We start from the raw sequence: 20,747 nt of genomic DNA on the forward strand, positions 1-20,747 counted from the left end.
TTTTTATTTTACACTAAATGAGGTAAATGTCTAAAAAGAAAATTCAGTTTGACGTGAAAATAAGAGTGTGTATTTGCTGCCAGTTTTAGTGGGGTTGACGGATTGACTTTCATTTTAACAGAACAGTGAAGTGAATATTAGCAAAGATGTCTTAAAACACATTGCCGGGTCCCCTCTGATAATTTTTTAAAATACAACAAAATTAGACTCGATGATCAACGTTAATGCGGTGTATCGGTGTCTTACTTCCCCCTGGTGGTCATTCAGAGCAAACACAAACAGTGTGCGTTGAGGATGCGACCTTCACTCTTAATAACCAAACACAATTAAAAAGTTCATTTTACATTATTTTAATCTGTAGATATACATATCAATATGATACACATTGCACACATTAATCGGTCTAGTCTTTAGTCCTGCTGTATGTTCACCAGAAGAATGTTTTCTCCTCGTATAAAAAGCTGATTGACATGACGTGTGTGCACTCTTCCATACTCCACTTTAGGCTTGGTTTCAGTTTTTTGTGGCGCTTTTAATGCGGTCTTTTCTTTCTCTGAGTGTTCAGATCTCTCCTGGGCATATTTGGAGTCAGTTCTCCCGGTTCGGTCTGTAAGATGAGATAAACTACCGTGTAGTTCTAATTTCTTCTCAACCGCGCTGAGGGCCGTGGTCTCTTGAACTTTTAATTTTTCAAATAGCTGTAATGGAAAATGTATTAAAATTAGATTGATAAAGCAATATAATTACATCGACGAGTATAAAGAATAAAAGCATATATGAATTAATCAGACATAAATATAATTTTTTTATTCTTTAGTGTTAAAAAAATGTAATGTGCATATATATTTAATACTTTTAAAGTTATTATTAAGGACTATATGAAATATGTATATTCAAAGGAATCACCCTTGTGACAGTAAGCGCTTTCTCGTGATAAAGAGCTTGTCCCAGAAGTGGCTCCCTGTATGTTTCATCCACATCCACCATTGCCTGGCACCAACAGGATCGGCAGAATAAAAAAAAAAGACAAATATTTACATTTAATAACGATTATGAGTACTCGCAATTATTAGTAATGGTAATAAAACATACCGTTGATTTAATACCTACCAAGTTCCAAAACTTATCAAATGCCACCACAAAGCCAGAACACACTCCTCTGAGCCCTTTAAAGGTCCGGATGTGAACCTTGACTCTGATTTTCTCCTGAACACATCTGTTCAGCTCTCCTAGTGGACTGCCTGTATGCACTGGGAAAACAGATACAAAGCATTTTTGTTGTGGTGGTGGCGAATAAGCAGCGTTTACTATAGTCTCGGGACCCAGACATTAAAGAGAGAAACATACGTGGCATTCTGGTAAGCACATTTTTGGCCGCTTTCCTCCGTCGAGGCGGTCGCTTGACTCCGCTTCCCTCTCCCTCCTCCTCAACCGGGTTGTTCACCATGAGTCTCTTCAGCCTTTCTATCCTCTCCGGGTCCGCTTTACCCTTCTGTGCTTTTCGGAGCCTTTTCTCCACGTTTTCGGGTTTCGCTCGGCCTCGACCGCCTTTCATGAAGCTCTCATATTCTGCGATGTTATTGAAGCACTTGATATTGGGGTAAGGCAGTGGCACCTGTGGGGAATACAGAGCTAGCAGAGGATCGAACTTATCCGAGCTGATGTCCAGCTTAGTTTCGATATCATCTTCGTCGGTTTCTTGTCTTTGTCTGGAGGTCTCGGCGGCGGTTTTCTGGTCAGGTGTTTGGGAAAGTGCTGAACGGCGCTCACTTTCTGACTTTCGCTCATCCTCCTCCATTTTTGAACGAGCCGCAGACCGTGCGGGGAATCATGGGTAACTTATCAGCGTGAAGTCACCGACGAAAAGGTTTCCTGTCAAATTCACCAGCTTACTATATATATATATATATATATATATATATATATATATATATATATATATATATATATATATATATATATATATATCACATTTGGATTGGATTGTTTTATACACTTTTATATATTTTTATACAACTTTGTATTGCCCTATTGTTGTCTAAAAAATCAATAGGAAGCCATAAAAAAACTTAAGTAGAAACTTTTAATATTTGTAATTATTGTAATTACTATTTTTTTGTATAGACATACTTAAAATATTTAATGTTACTTGAAATAATAATAACAAAAAATCTTCAATGAAATACGTATTTTTATAATGAAACTGAAAATTATTTAGATGTGTGAAAAACAACACAAAAAATGTGCAACGGTATTACTACACTTTTAACTAAATTTAAAATGAAAACGGAAATGATAAAAACAAAAAATACGTTACGTTATCTCAATTATGCTATTACATATAAATAGTAACCATTTATATTACCACCTATATCCCCTTAATTATTGTATTAAATGATTTTTCACTATTTTCTCTATAATAAATATTTTGCTTAATAATGAAGGTGATTTATTAAGATTATATTATTATTATTTATAAATAATATTATTTGACTTATTGTTATTCTGTGTATTTTAACAATTCTTTTTAAATTCTACTAATCTAATTCGCATACTATCCGTCCTAAATAGTATTCGAAAACAGAATTAGCATGTCCCAAATCATAGTATGTTTAAAAAAGTATGCCAAAGTTTCTTCACGAGAAGAGCAAACACTTTTAGGGCACGCACTTGTTTGTTTGCGCACGCTTATTACAGCTTCCGCATTCGTTCCCCTCCTCGCCAGTAGATGGCAGAACACGCTCATACATACAAAGTGAACGTGCGACACGTAGAAGTGTGTGTTCGTAATGTATTGTTCTAAAAGAAAACATTGCCGTATCACGTATATATTCCCCGCCACACGTTAGAAAATAAATATACCATATGCTAGAGGGATATGTGGCGCTGCTTTCTATTTATATTCCTGTGCTCCGGTGAAGCTTTGGTGTAATAACCTGTAACGTTACTACAAATATGCTGTATAAAGAATACCAGAAGGTGAGCAATCCGTTTGTGTTGCTTCTAGATTCAAGCATATGAATTTACTGGAAGCGTGAAGAAAACAAACATGACGGTGCTACGGAAGAGCTGATGCTACAGTTGACCCGTGGACTTTATCAGCACTCTGGACATTTCTGTAAGAAACACCTCTTAACACGAATTACACCATTCTAATATTATAAATAATATTATGATAATATGGATGATATACACACTGCATAACTACAACTTAAAGGTATACCATGGCTCTATTTTTACTAGGTTGTCACTGGAAATGGAGTTTCCAGGACATAGTCAGCAGCTCTTGGCAAGCCTGTGCTCTCAGCGTCTACAAGGTTTCCTGTGTGACTGCACTGTGCAGGTCGGCCCAACTCGTTTCGGAGCCCACCGGGCCGTGTTGGCTTCTTTCTCCCCTTTCTTCCATATGTTTTACTCCGATCAGTCAATGGGGAATACCAGCACTATCAACGGAGGGCCACAAAGAGACACAGTCACTATCAACGGAGATATCGTGACTCCACAAGCCTTTGGGCTCCTCCTTGACTTTATGTACGAAGGGGTTCTGCGATTAGCGGCCCACCCCCCTCCAGAGGATGTGCTTGCCGCAGCCAGCTTCCTACATATGAATGACGTGGTGCGAGTCTGTAAAAGAAGACTGCAGGGTCGAGGACTGGCTGAGGCAGATAGCACAAGAGTAGAAGTTGGAGCGAACGAGTCGGCTAAACCTGGAGAACTTGAGGGTTTGAGTGGAGAAGTGGTACCTGGTGCAAATACAGAAAGAGACGGAGCAGTAAGACATTGTCCACAGTCAAGTCAACAAATTTCACTTTATATTGATACCAAGACTGAAACACAGGCAGGGATGGCTGTTGTCCTCGCACACAGTGCGGAGAGTTCAGAAATGGCGGACACGACACAGCCAGGAATGGACTCACAACCTGCCATTAGTAATTCTTATTCAGGTCCATCCACATATCGTTCTTCACCTAGACCTGAAAAAACAAGAATATCGGTACGCTCTGCTAGCCTCGAGTCGGCACTTTCAAGTCCATGTAGTACGACAGAACTAATTCAGACAGAGACGCATCCTGTGGTAGCCACAGCTGTGGCTCTGAGCAGCGTGGACAACGCTAGTGCTCCTCAAGAACATGACCCGAGCGTTTTTATGCAGGCCCAAACACTAAAACCCCAATTCCAGAATAAAAGTGTAGGAAATCCAGGGTCTTCACAACACATTCAGATCCAGAATGAAAGGAGACATGAGAACACTTTACCCAATGCAAGAAACATGCAAAATAAGCGTAAAAAAAATCAGTCGCAAACATCAAGGAAAGAAAACGAAGATCGCTTTAAAGTGAAATTGGAGGCCATTGTGATTTCTGATGAAGAGTCTGATGATGTAGATGAGACAATGGTAGATGAGGTGATGGAGGATGGCCCAAGTAGAAATGCAGATTTAGATCATGAGGATGATTTTGATGACAGTAATCATGATGTCGAGGAGCTGACTGAAACGCAATTTATTCCTGCACATCCATTAATTCATCTTCCACATCAAGAGCCCCTTTCTTTCCCTTCCTCGCCACAAGGTCCTAATCCTTCTACAACAGAAACCACCAACTTTCCATCATCTCTTTTTCCAGCCAATTCCCAGCCAGAGCAGCAGGCCATGTACCTTGAGGATTTTCAGGACTCGCTTGGGAGTTACGTGGAGGACGTGCCTACATGTAACACTTGCGGAAAGACTTTTTCCTGCGCTTACACCCTGAGGAGACACGCCATTGTACACACTAGGGAGAGACCTTACGAGTGCAGCTACTGTTACCGCAGTTACACGCAGTCTGGAGATTTATACAGGCACATCAGAAAAGCACATGATCAGGGCTTACCAGTCAAGCGCAGCAGAGTCGACTCAGACCCACCACCGTCACCACCCCCTCCTCCTCATCCTCCCCAAACGTAGCCATCATTTGTGGCTCGATCTTTTTGACAGGTCCTTCAGAAACTTGTATGAAGTACCACTGAAGGCTTTTGGAAAAAATATCACGAATTGCCACATCTATACTTCTGTGGCTCATGCCTCAAAAATGGCAAATGCTTTGAAAGGGAAGCATGACATGCGTGTCTGCCGCCATGCCATTTACAAACACGATCGATGTAATTGAGAAAACATTTTCTTGGTGGTACTTCAATATTGTTGAGATTTGTACTGTTGCACAACCTGGTTTTAAAATTCATTGCTAAAGTGTATTGTTTTTATATGAAGATCGACAGTGTAGGTAAATTTGAATCGAGTGAAAACGGTTCCAGCACACAGGCCTTGTATACTGAATCAGCCTTTTAATAGGTAATCACCATTCATGGTGGTGTTTTGCAGTTTAAAATGTCATGTTTATGTCTGTTATGGAATATTGTAGCTGTTATACCAAGCAGTGAACATTGAGATCTATTAGAGCAGTGGTTTTCAATCCTGTTCCTGGGGACCCACTGCTCTGCATGTTCTGCATGTCTCTTATCTGACGCAGTCATTTAAGTTCATGGAGCTCGTTCCTGATGAGCTGATGATCTGAATGGGGGGTGTAAATTAGGGAGACATGCAAAGTGTGCAGAGCTGTGGGTCCCCAGGAACAAGTTTGAAAACCGCTGCATTAGAGCAGATAAATGACGGTGTTTTGTGCATTTTCGTGAGTGTGAAAGATTGTAAGACTTTAAAATAGGTGCTATGAATTACAATCAGCTTTCAGTGCTTTTTGAAAATGGTCCGTTTATTTGTTGTAAAATGTTTAGAGACACACTACCTTCCAAAAGTTTGGGGTCAGTAAGAATTCTTGTTTTATTAAATTGATATTTTTATTCAGCGAGGGCACAATAAAACTGATCAAAAGTCACAGTGAAGACATTTATAATCTTACAGATTTCTGTCAAATAAATCCTTTCTACTCAAAGAATTCTGAGCAATATATCATTGTTTTCGTAATATTAGAGGGCTCAGCTGTTTTACATTTTTTAATGGTAGTTTCATGAACAAATCAGCATATTACATATATTTTTACCTTGCTGATATTAAAATAATTTTTGAAAAATCAAACTGAAAGCTGAGGTGACAATGTCTGCTGCAAATTTAGCTTCGAATCACATAAATAATTAGACAATGTAAAATAACTCTTTTTGAATATTTTAACATTTAAATAATTCACAAATCTTGTTTTACTGTATTTTTGATCAAATAAATGTCCTAACCCCAAATGTTTGAAAGGTAATGTACATCAGATCAATACCTACTAGTTACTGTTAAATGATGGCCAAATATTAAATAAATTAAAAATCCTGCACAAAGGACAATGATAAAACAAGACTTTTAATAGTAATGTTGCATTGTGATATTCTTCAACATATGTTTGGTAAAAATGGTGGTTCATACCACAACACAGTAAGTTACATATTCTGGCTTCCAACAATGATTCATTTTCACATTTGTTTAACTGTAACAGTGTACTTGAGAAGCAGATCTCCACAATAAAACAATGTCCGTTATCAGTCATCCACTGGTCCATGCATCTGCAGAAAGAGGTATTGATTTAAGAGTTCATTAATATTAATATTTATTGAGCGAGATGGTTTTTAGAGTAGAAGCTAATGTGATTAATAGTCATCAAAAGGTACTCACTGCCTCTGCTAGCTGAGGCCACGCCGTCGCCATCACAACTCCATCATCAGACGTGGGAGGAGTCTCCAAATTCCAGTATGTGAAATGATTGAACACTGAAGACACTTTCACTACTCTGTCCTAAAAACACATTTTAAGGACTAGTGATTGTGTTATTTAGAAATTCATGATTTCTGTGAATTCAAAATGAGGTCTCATTACAGGTACCTCTTGATCAGATGCAGGCTTATGAACCTCTTTTAGCACTAGTCCCGTGTATCCTTGTGGGCAATGCAATTCTTGACCCTTGAGCCCCCGACCTCTGAATGACACTGTCGTTTCTGCAGAACACAATGCTATGTTTAACGGGTGGAGCACTCTTCTCATTCTCGAGGTGTGTGCTTGTATTTGACTAACCATGTTTGCGTTCCTTCACAGTGGGATTAAAGAACTTGAAGACTTCAGCAGGTCCGTTATGCTCTATTTCACAAGGTAACAAGTGGATCTGTGGTTTGTCAGCTTGCTTGAGGGAATCCAGCCTGATAGATGTGACACAAGTGTTCACTGACATCTAGCAAAACAAAACGTGTAAAGCACACGCAACTATTAGGACATTGAGATCATTGTATTAGGATATTAAAATCATGTTCCATGAAGATATGTTTTGAATTTTGTATTAGTAATATGCATTGCTAAGAACTTTATTTTTACACTCAGATTACACATTTTCAAATAGCTGTATCTCTTTGCCAAATATTGTTCTATCCTAATGAACTACACATCAATGCTTTCCATACCATACCATGCATTCAGCTTTCAGGTGATGTGTAAATCTCAACTTCAATAAAAATGTTACACTTATGTATGGTCTTGTGGTCCAGGGTCACGTATAAGCGTAACCAGGGCCATTGTGACGACTTCCAACTTAAGTAGTGCTTATAGGGTTGTCATTTCTACTTTGACAGTTTTTAAACGTAAAAATGTACAATACATTAAATGATAGTGAAATGTAGATTATCCATTGAGATTACTGCATGTAATTTCATTATTAATAGAAGAGCTGTAAACTGAAGTTGAATTACAGACGTACAATAAACTATCGATCTTTTTTTTATGACGCTAGACGAGCGCATAAAATCTGTTGATTTCAATGTTATTCAATTGAATAACACTTTATATCAATTGTTTTAAACTTGTAAAAGACTACGGAAAAGACATATAATGTTCATACCGATATCTTACCTTGTTTTCAGTACTGTTTATAGTGTGTCACGTGGGACAACTGTGTTTACTGTGATTGGGCGCGCTGTATTTCTTCGCTACCACGCTGATGTTTTTCGCGGTAAAATCCAAAGCATTCTGCCATCTACCGTTGGCTGGTGTCCTCCGATGATGACTCGAAAAAAGCCGTATTTTACATTATTGTTGTTATTATTCTACGTATTATAATTACAACACACAGAGAACTTTATAATGAAGTGTGTTTTATTTATTTTATGATTACAGGGCATTACTTCCTATTTGGACGAGTCTACAAGTGCAACACTGATAATATTCCTACTAGGAACTCGGAACAGACTAGGAACAATATTACTTTAAATCGACGGTGTCTCGTTCATGTTTATTATTCCTGTAAGGATACATTTTTGAAGGAGTCCCGCATTAGTTTGATCAGATAATTTATATTTTTTCATTACTTTTCTAACGTCTCCCGTGGAAAATGGTTGTAATTCCGTGTTTAAAAGTGCCCCAGCGTCACGCACAAATGTTCAGGTAGGTTAACTAAATTGTATTAAATACATTTAAATTAAATTAAATACATTACATTAAATACTTTAATTTCTATAAGCAAGCTGTTGTGAGATTTGAGGTTCTTGTTTTTTGAACAGTTTAACCTTTTATTCCTTTTGCATTTAAAATTAAAAAGATACCACACACTAAGTACATTAAACGTGTTAATAAATAAAGCGTTTCCGTTTTTTCAATGAATGATTGCTGTCTTGTTAAAACCAGTTAACTTGAATGGTTTTATATGTTTTAGAAACGTACTGGTGTATTATTATGTATAACTGTTTTTCAGAAAGTACCTACTGTCACAGGGTGTTCTGGACCGGAAGTACTGTGCACAGAAACACCCAGATGGGACTGTAACCCTTCCAGTCATAGCATCTGTTCTGGGACAGCTTGATCTAGTGGCACTAACAAAAGATGTCGCACAAGACAGCTTTTGTGAAATTGTTGATATCCAGGTAAGCATTTGCAATTATTCTAGATACATGTTGCACCCAGTTCACTGAGCATCATCCTCTGAGCATCAGTATATCTTCTTATTTTGTAGGCTCCCTCGTTATCAAAGAAGGAAAAAGTTAAGTCTTCTCATAAGAGGCTTGTAGAGACTGCACAGTCCTTGCTGGTTTCTAAAGGAGAAGAATGGAATGAAGATCTAGAGAGAGACATTCCTAGCCGATGGCAATGCCATGGAGATCTTGTCCTGTTTAATGAAGGCTCCTTTAACAATGCAATATGGAAGGAAATCGGTGAGTTGTAATGAATCTCAGATCCTCTGTACATCCAGGCTTGTATAGAAAATAATTTTATTCTGTATTCCGCATTAATATGTACATTTCAGAATAATACCATAGTAATTAGTCTTAAATACATTCTTGAATATATTTATTTGTTTTAGGATCGGAATTCTGGACTGCAGTTGCTGTGACGTTGGGAGTGAAACGTATAGCACAAATTAAAAAAATCTCCCAGGATGGTTATCGTACACCTATAGTGACTGTGCTTTTAGGAGACAGCAGCTATGTAACGCACATTGATAACCACATTAGGTAACCAATTAGATGTTATTTGAAAAAACAAAAACTAAACAACAACTCAATATATTAAATAATCAAGTAAATGTCTGACTGAAATTTAGGTATGAGTTTGACGTCACCAAGTGCATGTTCTCTTCTGGGAATATCACGGAGAAGCTCAGAATAGCCTCGTTTGACTGCAGTGGAGAGACTGTGGTGGACTTGTATGCAGGTAAAAGCAATGTTGTTTATACCATTGGAATGGTTTTTAATCACCTAAGATGTATAATCATATTTTGCCCCACTGTCCAGGGATTGGTTATTTTACTCTTCCGTATCTTGTACACGCTAAGGCTGCTCATGTACATGCATGTGAATGGAACCCAGATGCAGTAAAAGCTCTACAGAGAAACCTGCAGATCAACGGTGCGTCTGACCGCTGCACCGTCCATCCAGGAGACAACAGACAGGTCAGGGTAACAGCTTGTACACTGAGATACAAAAGTGCTGACTGACACTAAGTTAGCTTATTCATATTATAATATATACTGTTTTTCTTACTTGTGAACATTTCCAAATCAGGGTTCTTTAGGTCTTTGCTCTACCACACATTAAATGTTGCATATACTCAGAAAATAAATATCTTGCTCAGTATTTTTACCGGTTCAAACATCTAAACATCCTTAAATGAAGATTAAATTAAATGAAAAAAAGTTATGCTTAAAACATATGTCAGTGTGGTCAAAAAAATTGTTTTTCCTGTAAATACCAGTTGATTTTGACCATTGGCAGATAATTGTTCTTGATATAATCATGAACACACTTATATTATTTTATTATATATTTTTATATTTATTTATTTGTACATCTAGTCAGTTGAATTAATAAACTTTTGCACATCTATTTTTAGCTTCCATTATATGCTCTTGCCGATCGAGTGAATTTGGGCCTCATACCAAGTTCAGAAGAAGGATGGCCAGTGGCATGTCGGCTGCTAAAGAGAGACACCGGTGGAATGCTGCATATTCATCAAAATGTCACAACACTACATCATGAAGCATCTGCTATCGATTCTGAAAAAGACTCTTCTTTGGAAGAATCTTCTGTAAGGATCCAGAAAGATATGCACGTATGGACTGCTTGGGCTTCAGAAACAGCCAGACGCATCTGTACACTTTTGTCAGACACCACTGAAAGCAAATGGAAGACCAATATCAAGCACATAGAGCACGTTAAGACATACGCACCACATATCAGCCATGTAGTCCTGGACTTGGAGTGTAAACCTCTCTGATAAAAGTTGCTTTAATTTCAATCTTTATAATCAGCAGTTTTATCTTTTGTGTGTGTGTGTGTAAACTGTGTGAAACATGGAATTTCCCTAATATTAATAATTTTTTTGTGTTATACCATTCAGCTATTTTTTTTTATGTTTTTGAAAAAAATATACGTGATTGCAGCCCTAAACTGATTTAACAGGTTTTTTTTATTATTATTATTAAATTTGTGCATTTGGTGCTAAAGAACATTACTTTTCAGTGTTGAAAGCAGATGTGCTTCAGAAATGTGAAACAGTTAATTTCCTGATACATTTAGACATTAGATATGTTTTAATGTCACTTTCGTACAGCGTCATCATATATCCTTGCTAAATAACTCTATTGAAATCCTTAAAAGAAGAAGAACTTTCCCGCGTTCCAGTGTGCATACTATCTCTCTTAAATCCTCTGTGATACTCAATGCTGTCTAGAGCGGACGGAGTACACAGTACGCACACTGCTTCTGCCCGTGACGTCTGCGCGCGTCGTGGACGCGCACCTGTTGCTCGGTGATCCAGCGCCGACTGAAAAGTTTGAGTTTGTTCCTGTTCGACGTTTATTTGGCAAAGCGGGAAGTCCGTGAGCTCTCAGGGAGAAACACTGTGGGAAAATCCCGCGCTACTGGTAAGAACACATTTGAAGAGATTTTGTTAAGATGTCTGGCTTTTATGTTATATACGACAAACTGCTCTAACACTATAAAGCAGAATCTGAAGAATAACGCTTCCCTAACAGAGCTGCCTCGGCGTATTCACTTCTTTAAAGGTCTTGGAGTGTGCTAACATTTGTATTCCATTTTCTTTTACGCTAACTGCGCTTTATTTATATTTATTTATACGTTAGCTTTTAATGTTTTTTTCTCTTCTATTTAATTTTTGTTTTCTTTTATGTGTTGTATTGGATAATTTAGTTAAGTGAATTTAACCCTGCTTTCCATGTGTTTAGAACAGGGCAGATCCTTCAGATTTTTAAAGTACAGCTGGAGGAACTCCATTCTCATTTTAATCCTTTTTTTTCCCCCCTCAAACGTTAAAAGAGCGAGGAACCAGTTTGTTAAGAAGTTGAGGATATTGGCCAAACTAGTTAATTAAAGGTTATTGAATTTCCCCTCTCACAAGGCTCATGGGTGCTACCTGCTAATAGCTAATCATCACAAATTCCTCATTTAAAAAAAAGTATGTTTGCTGAAGACCTCCACCCGTGGTTGTGTGTCCATAAAGGGCGGCAACTCTTGTGATACGCTGACTGCACGCTGTTTTCCTCTCTTTTTTTTCCCCTGATGGCATTCCAGTGCTTCGCCCCTTTTCCCAGGCTCTGCTGGCCTTTAGCTGTTTATTCTCAAACAACATAAATTTTATTGATTTGCTGTCCATCATTTTTACCAGTGACTAATTAAAACGAGGTTCTCATGCTCTCTGGTCAGAATATTATTTTTGTTCTTTTCAGTAAGAACATGATGAAAAGCTGTTTCATTTATAGCCCCCTTTTTTTTTTTTGCCAAATACATATATTTGCTTGGCTTGATTTAATAAATGATTTATCAATGCGAATATGATTGCACTTGATTTATGTGGTGGATGTTGGGATGCGAATATCTCTACTTCCCTGCTGCGATATTGGCGTTGCGAGCTATCGGTAACCAACTAATTTGCATGTGGAGCTGCATGTCACAGGGTGTCCTTGTGTTTGTCTAATTACTCGGCTCCTGCAGGGAGGTGCTGAAGAGCCTCTGACATACTGACACTGACAGACACTGCATGGAGGAACTGTGAAAGGTCACTCCCTTTATTTGTCAATTCTGCCCTGTCTCCAGGTCTCTACCCTTTTTACAAACAGCAGGGCTTCTTTTATTTGTGTAACACTCATTATACATGTTGGACTCGTCTCTGAAAAGCAAATGGCATATACTTGATTGCGTGCTTGTATGTTCATCATTATCGGTGAGAAACGCGTTACTCGGTAATCGGTTGTGTGTGTGTGTGTGTGTGTGGTTCTACGAGTTTCTGTGTTTCACATCTGTGTTGACATTTAATATTTTGTTGACTTGAGCCATTTGTTTTTTTTTTTTTTATTATTCCTTAGAAGCAGGGCTTGACTCCAGAGGATGGTGCAGAACATGGAGATCAACGTGTCCTTCCTGACTGAGTCTGAGCAAGAGTTCATACTTCAAGTCCTTCGACGAGATGAGGATCTGAGGCGCTTAGAGGAGCTCCGTGTGAAGTGAGTGTCACGCTTGTGTCATTGAGAATAATGACATAAGTGTGATAATAACTTGTTCTAGAAATTTCTCCGGTCTTAAAATATAAATAGTAACTAAATAGTTGAAATAATTAATAAAGTCCATTTAATTAAATTTAGCTTAATTTATGCAAACTTGTGTAAGTGTGCATTAAACGTTACACTTTTTATTTATTTATTTTTTTTACATGCAGTACTGTTTAAACATTTGGGTCAGTATGAACTGTAAGAAATGTTAGGCTGAAAGCGATTACAACATTAATAAATAAGACCACAAATAGTATGATTAGCATAATAATTAGATTTCTGAAGGATCATGCTACACTAAGACGAGTACTCAAAATTCAGCTTCAATGGAATAAATTACATGTTATAACATTAGAAAACATCTATTTTAAATCATAATAATATTTCAAAATATTGCTTTTTTTTGTTGTTTTTTTACTTAATAAATGCAACCTTGGTTAGAGACTTCTTTAAAAAAATTTAAAATCTTACTGACCCCATGTTTTTTAATGCGAAGAATGTAGTTTATTTAATGTTTCTTCTGTAAAGTGGAATCATACAAATCGGGGCTTAAGGCCTTTTCAGACCACAAATTATAAATTGCGAAGATAGCTATAAGGATCACTACATTTATTGTCCACACATTCTGCGCTGCAGTTTTGTCATTTGCTGCTTTAAATGCTTGATCTCTTTAAAGTCGCGATGTATTGTGATTTGTTATTGTCATTTGTGTGATCAGGGCAAAAATTCTGGAGAATAAAAGCAGATTTTTGTGTTCTTAGGAAGCTAAAAGTGGAGTTGCTGGAAATCAGAAGAAAGGGTGCGAAACGTAGCAGTGGGAAATACAGTGAGCACAGCTGTGGCCGCTGTCAGGAGCCTATGGGCCTTCTGACCCGCAACGGTAGCCAGTGCAGGGTATGCAAACATCATGTTTGCAAAAAATGTCAATGCTCTCGACCCAATGGATCTTGGATGTGCACAGTGTGTGCCAAAGAGATGTGAGTGTGAACCCTGTGCCTCCCAGTATCCCTCTCTTTGACCTCAGTCCACTTAGAAACCCTATCATTAAGAGGCACATCAGAGTGGAAAATGAGGCCCTTGCTTAATGGAAAAGGTTAATGTTCAACAGAAACTGAACTTCAGGTTTTTTTTTTATTTTTTCCATTCAGTGATCTGAAGATGAGTACCGGAGACTGGTTCTTGGACGAGAGGGTTAACCGCTACTCTACAGCTCCTGGACATGACTTAGTCCGAGTTTCCCTCAGGAAGAGGCCTCTGAGTGAGTACAGGAAACAGATGCTAGACAGTCTGATAGACTTTAACTTTTTGTTTTCATAAAGGGTGGAAAGTAGATTTTCTTTGTGTGTGTGTGTTCACCAAGAGGAGATGACATAGGAATAGTTCTCCTGTTTGCTGGAGTATTTTGTTGACAGCGTTTTAAGATTAATGATTATACAAAACTCACTTCCCCATTTTAAAAATGACATCTCCGTTCCAGGTAAAAAGCATGAGACAGCTGGGGAAATGCTGTTAAACAGAGCAGAGTTGAATTCTAGCCAAACTGTACCTGTGCCCAAGCCAAGACTGAAGGACGTCGCACTAGCAAACAAAAGGTGTGTCATCAGCAGCACTTGTTATTATGTGGTCTCATGTTTTTACTGAGCAAATAATGTAATGCTCTTCATTTTAAATATTTACTATTTTAATAAAAATATTTACTTTTTCCTAAACATCTCTTTAATGTTATCACTTTATTCTAATAAATATCACACAGCTAAGGTTATTTGTTAAAGAGCGAGTTCACCCAAAAATACGAAATCAAAATATGAATCATTGTGAACTATATACTGTCAACTACACGTGTCCACCAATATGTTTTAGAGATAATTCACATGGATCTTTTCTGTACCGCAGTTTCCACAAGCTGTCAAACTCCAGTAGGTGCAGTTTTGACCTAATGGCGTTATGTTACAAGAAATGCTAAAGTAAATACATTTGCTAATAACGTGCAGCCTGTTTGTTTGAGATCTTATCGCTGTGTTCCAAAGAAAAAAAGCTTGTAGGTTTGTAATGACATTTGCATTTGTAGTAAAGGTGTATTTTTATACTGTGTACTATTTCTCCAGCTATGCAGTGTCAGGATGGTTGAGGTGTTGTTATCTTTGTCCAGCACTCTACATTTCATCCGGTCTCGTTCTTTCAGCTCGCCTCTTGAGGATCATGAGGGATTCGATGTGCGAGAGCAACAACGTAGTGACACAGAATCAATAGAAAAAGCCAGTCTGGGCAGCAGCGCAGAGACTGAATCGTCCCACGGTACCCCTCTGATGCAAAGGTAAGATCTAATTCTGAGGTGCAGGAATCCGTGGCTAATAATGTAGTAGTTTGATGCAAGCCTTTGATTTGCATTTAGAAAAGAGGAACCGACAGATAAGACCAGTTCAGAAGAACCTGCTGTGTCCATCCTGATTCTCCCTGCTAACAGTGATGGCCCATCTACCACTGAGACAGTAAGTGTTTATTCATAGCACACACTGTTTAGCCATGTATTTTTTTTTTTTTTTTTTTTTAGTACTAGTTGTTTGTCACCTATTGTCAACTGTCAATCAAATTTAGGCCTCATTAATTCATCACATGAATGCCTGCTCTGACTCCTTGCGTGACGTGGATGGACTTTTCAAGAAAAGTGTCAGAAGAGTGCATAAACTATCAGGTATGAATATTTAGGTCTGGAACAAGCATGTTTAAGAGATGAGGAAAAATTTTTTTTTTTTTTTTTTTTTTAATACTTTTATTTAGCAAGGGAGCCTTAAATTCTTATAAACTAACAATGAAGTAATTTAGAACGAAAAATGTTTTCTTCAAATTAATGCTATTTTTTTTTTCTTTCCTTTTTTTCTTAGAACATTTATCATGGTTTTCATTTTATTTTAGGATGTATTCACATGTCAAATAATTTAACTGTGGGGTTTTAAATATGCAAACATTTTTGTTATAGATATTAAACCAGCCTCCACACTTGATTTGCGTGAAGATGGAACAGAAAGTGCTAAACCCTCTATGGGAGACAGAAGCCAGTCAGTTCCTGGCCTTAATGTTGTGAGTTAATTTCTAACAAATCCACACTATTTTAAAAAAAGTTTGCACTCTGTTATTCACATCTGCATCTTTAAGTGGCCTGAATGTCTCGCTTGTTTCGTTAGGATGATGAGGAGGAGGAGGAAGATATTGATAACTTGGTGAATATACACAGACAGAAATTCGGTGACAGCTTAGGAAGTTTGGGAGGCTCGAGGGTAACCCAGTTTAAATTAAAATATTACTACTTCATTTTAATGGTTTAATTGATTATTACTAATGACGCAATAATGCTATTTATACACTTATTTTAGGTTTAATTTATTCACAAATAAATAAAATATTCAAGCACCAAATACTATATGCTGCCCGGCTGTTTTTCCCTCCCACAGGCCACTCTTGGTAGTATGATGAGTGTGTACAGTGAAGCAGGAGACTATGACCATGTGGAAGTGAGTGGAGAGATTTTCTTCTCCCTCAGCTATGATGAGCCCAGCCAGTGCCTCTCTATTGTGGTCCATGAGTGTAAAGGCCTGGCTTATGCTGATGTTGCAAAAAAGAAGTGCAACCCGTAAGTAGGCCTCCACACAGCATATGTTTCCATGTGACTTCCTGAGAGGATCTCAGTTCTTTACTGTCTTCCAAGAATAATATTTTCCACCCGTGAATCATACCATTGGGTTTCCCATTACAGTGAGAAAATCACTGTTAACTCTAACTGATTGGTTGATTTCTTTCTACAGATACGTCAAGGCCTACCTCCTCCCAGAAAAAAGCAAGAAGAAAACTTCAATCAAACATAACAACATCAACCCCAGTTTTAAGGAAACACTGAAGGTGTAGTTTCAGTTCCTTTAGCAGTAAATTAATTCCCAAGCAAAACCAAACTCACAAGTTTCCCAAAATAACAAATTTCTCATGGTTTGGAACAACAAATACTATCCAAAACTGATACCAGCGGGTAATGATAGAAACACTTAAGTCTATATGCTGTGCTTTAATGGCAGGTAATTAAAACACTGCACACTAACATCAGGTTTCGAATGGGCTTGGTATTGACAGAGAAGATAAGTACACTGTTATCACCGAGTCACAGTCAGACAAATATTAGTTCATATGCTTGCCCCATTTTAATCTAGAGCAAACAACATGCACAGTTCACACAAACAGACTAAACAAATTGGCCAAAGCTCCTACATTGTAACTTTTCACTTTAATTTATTTTATAGTGACAACCTGTCTTGTGCTTGTTTGTTTTTAGTATTCCATCAGCCGCACCCAGCTCGCAACTCGAACACTGCAACTCTCAGTTTGGCACTACGACCGTTTTGGCCACAATGCCTTTCTGGGTGAGGTGGAGGTACCAATGGATAGCCATGATATTGACTCTGCGCATCAAAAGTGTATGACTCTTAGAGGAAAGGTATATGTTTGTTTTGATGCTACAGCACTGTATGTAGAGCTGCAGTTAACTTGTATTAGTGTGTTTTGCTTTTTTTAATCAAGCGGGAAATTCAAGCATTGCACTGCGTCATTACATCAAGCAGCTGTCCAAGCAAGTACAGGGCTATGGCCTCATTTAGCTGTGGATTCTGCACTTCGTTTAATCACAGCAGCCGGAATAATTAAATTAAAAAAAAACTTTTTTTTTTTTTTCATGGCGAATTGTAATCCAGAAAGGATTATATAAAACGGTTGAATAAATGGAAGATAATTTAATTTCATTTGTATTTAAAAAAAAAAAAAAAAAAAAATTTGAAGGTAGCATAGTTTGCATTGGGTTAAAATAATTTTTTTGATTTATAAAGTTCAAATTGTGACATTTAGAGATTAGGCTGTATAGAAATAGACTGCATTAAGAATAAAGTACAATAATAATAATTTGCAGGGTTTGATGTTATGTGTGATAATTGTTTGATTTACTCACCATTACTAGCACGATTTATTGTAATGATTTTCCCTCAGTTGGTCAGATCAAAGTGTGGTGCAAATTCTTATTTGGGTCATATATTGCAAGATGTAGGCTAGAATGTGTTTACTGACTACAGGATTCACATTGGTGTGGTGACTGACAGATACACATTCACCTCAAAATTAATCCACGCTGGAGCCATGCCAGAGCACAACCCACACATAGGATATAATTCCAAGGAACTGCAGTACCAAGATCAAACATAGATGGTGACATAGAGGCAAAAAGTTGTCTTGTTTAGTGTTCTGCTCAAGCCTGGTTTATACCAAAGTCCCTTTTCAAGGAAAGTCTGTTCACTTTGTGGACGTATTTGAAATCGGCAACAAAATCTGATAGAACTGCCCCATAAAAGTTGCTTATGTTTAAATAGCATTTAAAAAGTTTTTTTTATTGGCTAGGCCAGCCAATGTGCATGCAAAAATACACTTATTAAAAATCAGCTCAGGATTTTATGAAAGTCTGAGATTCTAAAGCTGATTATACATAGGGCAACTTTAGTAACTTAGTAAAAAAAAATGGATAACAAATTTCTTTATGGATAATTTTAGACCAATCAGCCATTGGCTCTTTTACTAAAGGTGGAACTATTGCGCCTTGCAGTTTTTACCGTTGTTGTTGTTGTTGTTGTTATTATTGTTACTACTACTATTTAAAATTGATCTTTTTTTTTTTAAAAAAGGGTGAACTGTCTTTTGTATCTCCCACAATTTTTACTCTGTTTTTCTTCGTAGGCAGCTACCCAGCTAGCATCTCCATTTGATCAGTACAAAGGAGAGCTGGTGATTTCGCTTAAGTACGTCACAGCAAATAAGACACAGGCACAGGACTCTAATGGAAAAGGTTAGGGGAAAACCGTTAACACATCTAGCTTGTGTCTAGCTAAATGTCTAGCTTGTTACATAGTAAAATATGCCACTATTCTCTGCTGAAGGAAAAAAGACCAAACCCACAGATGGTGCTGAGCTGCATGTGTTGATCAAAGAGGCCAAGAATCTGACAGCCACGAAAGCTGGAGGCACATGCGATTCCTTTGTGAAAGGGTATGCAAACATCTGTTTCATTACATCTTTTTTTTTTTTTTTTTTTTTTTTTTTTTTTTTTTAAAGGCCCTTGTTTGTTTATATCTACTAATAACTCTGTCCTTCAGCTATCTGCTTCCATCAAAGAACAAATCTTCCTCAAAGAAGAAGACTCCAGTAGTGAAGAAGACAAAGAATCCAAACTACAACCACACATTTGTGTACACCGGCCTGAGTCTGGAGCAGCTGAATGATGTATGTCTGGAGCTCACCGTCTGGGACAGAGAGACCCTTCATAGCAACGACTTCCTTGGAGGAGTTCAGCTCAGCTTGGGAGGAGGTAAGAGCATCTGCTGCATATCTTTGAGCTGAAATCAATTCAGAAGCTTTTAACATACTGGATTTAGGTGTTTCAAATTATATAGTCTATAGATTAGGCCAGAATTAAACAGTTGTACCAAACTTTCCTCAAGGAACTTTGCTACTGTACCATGGGTGCAGCAGGCGCAATGATAATACGCAGTGTCTGGAAATAGAGCCAGCATTTTAATTTTCAGTCGGTCTTGGTACATGATTTAACTATAGAAAAGTTTTAAATGGCACAAATATTGAAACTGTTTGGTCATTCGAGTCTGACACTAATGGTCTAATCAGATTCAGTGATCCATGCTGAATGGGGTAAAACTTTCCTTTTAGCTGTAAAGAAAAATTTTATGTGTGTGTTCTCAGCAAGAGAAGTAATATTGTGGCAACGGTAGTATTGTGAAATGCAATTTAAATTTTTTTTTTTTTTGGATGGGGAAAGTTGAATTTTCAGCAGTTATCCAGTATTCAGTGTCTCATGAATCTTCAGGAATCATTCACATATGCTAATGTAGTGTATTATTTAATGTCTACAACAATAAGTGCTGCTTAATATTTCAGTGGAGACCATGATACATTTTTCATAAAAAGAATTATCAAAAAAAACGGGGATAATGGGAAATTGAAATAATTTCTAAATGTCTAAACTGATGTTTAACAGTGACTATCAAGGAGGGAAAGGAAGAGTGGTTGGCAGACTCCACGGGGGAGGAGATCTTGCTGTGGAAGAAGATGTTGCAGTACCCTGACTCGTGGGCAGAGGGCACTCTGCAGCTGCGCTCATCCATGGGAAAGGGCAAGTAAGGACATTGTGCAATACCCCGCAATGGCATTATCAGGACAAGGGGTTACACATTCCACAACATTACGGTGTTAATGTTACAGCTGTGCAATATGAGAACGTTAAAGCATCACAGTGATATTTTAAAGACTTGTTAGGGCAATACATATGACCATGCAGTAAAATGCTTTTATATTTTTAAAGATTTAAGGCAGTTCACAAATAATAATGTAGAAATGTGCAGTGTGTATATGTTAATTATATTTATTTCCTATAAATGTTGCAGCTGAATGGATGTTTTAAAATACAACGTCATTTGAATGCTGTTCGCAAAGTTTTTAATTTGAATAACTTTTGGTTTTAAACGTGCACTTGATAAATGGCCCAAAAAGATTTACGTGTTTTAAACATGTATTTTAACGTCATAATGCTGATTCACTCCAGCTTCTTTTTAGGATCTATGAAAGTACAGGCATTTAATAAATATTAAATATTTTTAAGAATCCACGCTGTGTGCTGTGCACTTGATTATAGTTTCT

At 37.5% G+C, this 20,747-nt stretch overlaps 5 protein-coding genes across 6 annotated transcripts; 3 read left to right on the top strand and 2 right to left on the bottom strand.

Moving 5' to 3' along the window:
* Nucleotides 1–334: 334 nt before the first annotated feature.
* On the bottom strand, nucleotides 335–1,798 carry lsm11 (LSM11, U7 small nuclear RNA associated). The gene is made up of 4 exons (XM_043257058.1): nucleotides 1,348–1,798; nucleotides 1,111–1,250; nucleotides 907–990; nucleotides 335–698 (listed from the first exon to the last, which is right to left on the bottom strand). Exons 1-4 carry the CDS (start codon nucleotides 1,796–1,798, stop codon nucleotides 411–413), a joined length of 963 nt encoding a protein of 320 aa, XP_043112993.1. The 3' UTR covers nucleotides 335–410.
* Nucleotides 1,738–6,523, top strand: zbtb3 (zinc finger and BTB domain containing 3). Its single transcript, XM_043257055.1, has 3 exons — nucleotides 1,738–1,867; nucleotides 3,008–3,118; nucleotides 3,244–6,523. The coding sequence occupies exon 3, from the start codon at nucleotides 3,257–3,259 to the stop codon at nucleotides 4,943–4,945; it is 1,689 nt and encodes a 562-aa protein (XP_043112990.1). The 5' UTR covers nucleotides 1,738–1,867; nucleotides 3,008–3,118; nucleotides 3,244–3,256; the 3' UTR covers nucleotides 4,946–6,523.
* On the bottom strand, nucleotides 6,323–8,005 carry rnaseh2c (ribonuclease H2, subunit C). The gene is made up of 5 exons (XM_043257059.1): nucleotides 7,871–8,005; nucleotides 7,046–7,199; nucleotides 6,857–6,969; nucleotides 6,650–6,769; nucleotides 6,323–6,540 (listed from the first exon to the last, which is right to left on the bottom strand). Exons 2-5 carry the CDS (start codon nucleotides 7,197–7,199, stop codon nucleotides 6,517–6,519), a joined length of 411 nt encoding a protein of 136 aa, XP_043112994.1. The 5' UTR covers nucleotides 7,871–8,005; the 3' UTR covers nucleotides 6,323–6,516.
* Nucleotides 8,006–8,158: 153 nt separating this feature from the next.
* On the top strand, nucleotides 8,159–10,899 carry trmt12 (tRNA methyltransferase 12 homolog). Its single transcript, XM_043257057.1, has 7 exons — nucleotides 8,159–8,401; nucleotides 8,709–8,877; nucleotides 8,967–9,165; nucleotides 9,315–9,465; nucleotides 9,555–9,664; nucleotides 9,745–9,902; nucleotides 10,343–10,899. The coding sequence occupies exons 1-7, from the start codon at nucleotides 8,349–8,351 to the stop codon at nucleotides 10,724–10,726; spliced, it is 1,224 nt and encodes a 407-aa protein (XP_043112992.1). The 5' UTR covers nucleotides 8,159–8,348; the 3' UTR covers nucleotides 10,727–10,899.
* A 281-nt stretch (nucleotides 10,900–11,180) lies between these two features.
* sytl4 (synaptotagmin-like 4) lies at nucleotides 11,181–20,715 on the top strand. Of its 2 annotated transcripts, none has more exons than XM_043257053.1 (17): nucleotides 11,181–11,375; nucleotides 12,834–12,971; nucleotides 13,778–13,993; nucleotides 14,165–14,274; nucleotides 14,494–14,608; nucleotides 15,199–15,330; nucleotides 15,409–15,505; nucleotides 15,612–15,708; nucleotides 15,994–16,094; nucleotides 16,199–16,291; nucleotides 16,466–16,644; nucleotides 16,817–16,910; nucleotides 17,335–17,496; nucleotides 18,777–18,885; nucleotides 18,977–19,085; nucleotides 19,193–19,404; nucleotides 20,089–20,715. In XM_043257053.1, exons 2-17 carry the CDS (start codon nucleotides 12,856–12,858, stop codon nucleotides 20,229–20,231), a joined length of 2,085 nt encoding a protein of 694 aa, XP_043112988.1. In that variant the 5' UTR covers nucleotides 11,181–11,375; nucleotides 12,834–12,855; the 3' UTR covers nucleotides 20,232–20,715. The 2 variants fall into 2 exon arrangements, with proteins under 2 accessions (XP_043112988.1, XP_043112989.1); XM_043257054.1 differs by lacking the exon at nucleotides 11,181–11,375 and adding an exon at nucleotides 12,551–12,691.
* Nucleotides 20,716–20,747: the final 32 nt, after the last annotated feature.

The sequence above is a fragment of the Puntigrus tetrazona genome, chromosome 14 (genome assembly GCF_018831695.1).
Source record: "Puntigrus tetrazona isolate hp1 chromosome 14, ASM1883169v1, whole genome shotgun sequence".
NCBI lineage: Eukaryota > Metazoa > Chordata > Actinopteri > Cypriniformes > Cyprinidae > Puntigrus > Puntigrus tetrazona.

Coding starts and splice junctions, on each gene's coding strand:
- zbtb3 (XM_043257055.1), top strand. CDS start 3,257: ATGGAGTTTCCAGGACATAGTCAGCAGCTCTTGGCAAGCCTGTGCTCT.
- rnaseh2c (XM_043257059.1), bottom strand. CDS start 7,199: ATGTCAGTGAACACTTGTGTCACATCTATCAGGCTGGATTCCCTCAAG. Junction 6,770..6,856: donor AGCCTGCATCTGATCAAGAG/GTACCTGTAATG, acceptor ATGTGTTTTTAG/GACAGAGTAGTGAAAGTGTC. Junction 6,541..6,649: donor GGCCTCAGCTAGCAGAGGCA/GTGAGTACCTTT, acceptor CTCTTTCTGCAG/ATGCATGGACCAGTGGATGA.
- trmt12 (XM_043257057.1), top strand. CDS start 8,349: ATGGTTGTAATTCCGTGTTTAAAAGTGCCCCAGCGTCACGCACAAATG. Junction 8,402..8,708: donor CGTCACGCACAAATGTTCAG/GTAGGTTAACTA, acceptor ACTGTTTTTCAG/AAAGTACCTACTGTCACAGG. Junction 9,903..10,342: donor ATCCAGGAGACAACAGACAG/GTCAGGGTAACA, acceptor ATCTATTTTTAG/CTTCCATTATATGCTCTTGC.
- sytl4 (XM_043257053.1), top strand. CDS start 12,856: ATGGTGCAGAACATGGAGATCAACGTGTCCTTCCTGACTGAGTCTGAG. Junction 14,275..14,493: donor CCTCAGGAAGAGGCCTCTGA/GTGAGTACAGGA, acceptor TCTCCGTTCCAG/GTAAAAAGCATGAGACAGCT. Junction 16,911..17,334: donor GTTTTAAGGAAACACTGAAG/GTGTAGTTTCAG, acceptor GTTTGTTTTTAG/TATTCCATCAGCCGCACCCA.
- lsm11 (XM_043257058.1), bottom strand. CDS start 1,798: ATGGAGGAGGATGAGCGAAAGTCAGAAAGTGAGCGCCGTTCAGCACTT. Junction 991..1,110: donor TTGATAAGTTTTGGAACTTG/GTAGGTATTAAA, acceptor TGTTGGTGCCAG/GCAATGGTGGATGTGGATGA. Junction 699..906: donor AAGCGCTTACTGTCACAAGG/GTGATTCCTTTG, acceptor TTTCCATTACAG/CTATTTGAAAAATTAAAAGT.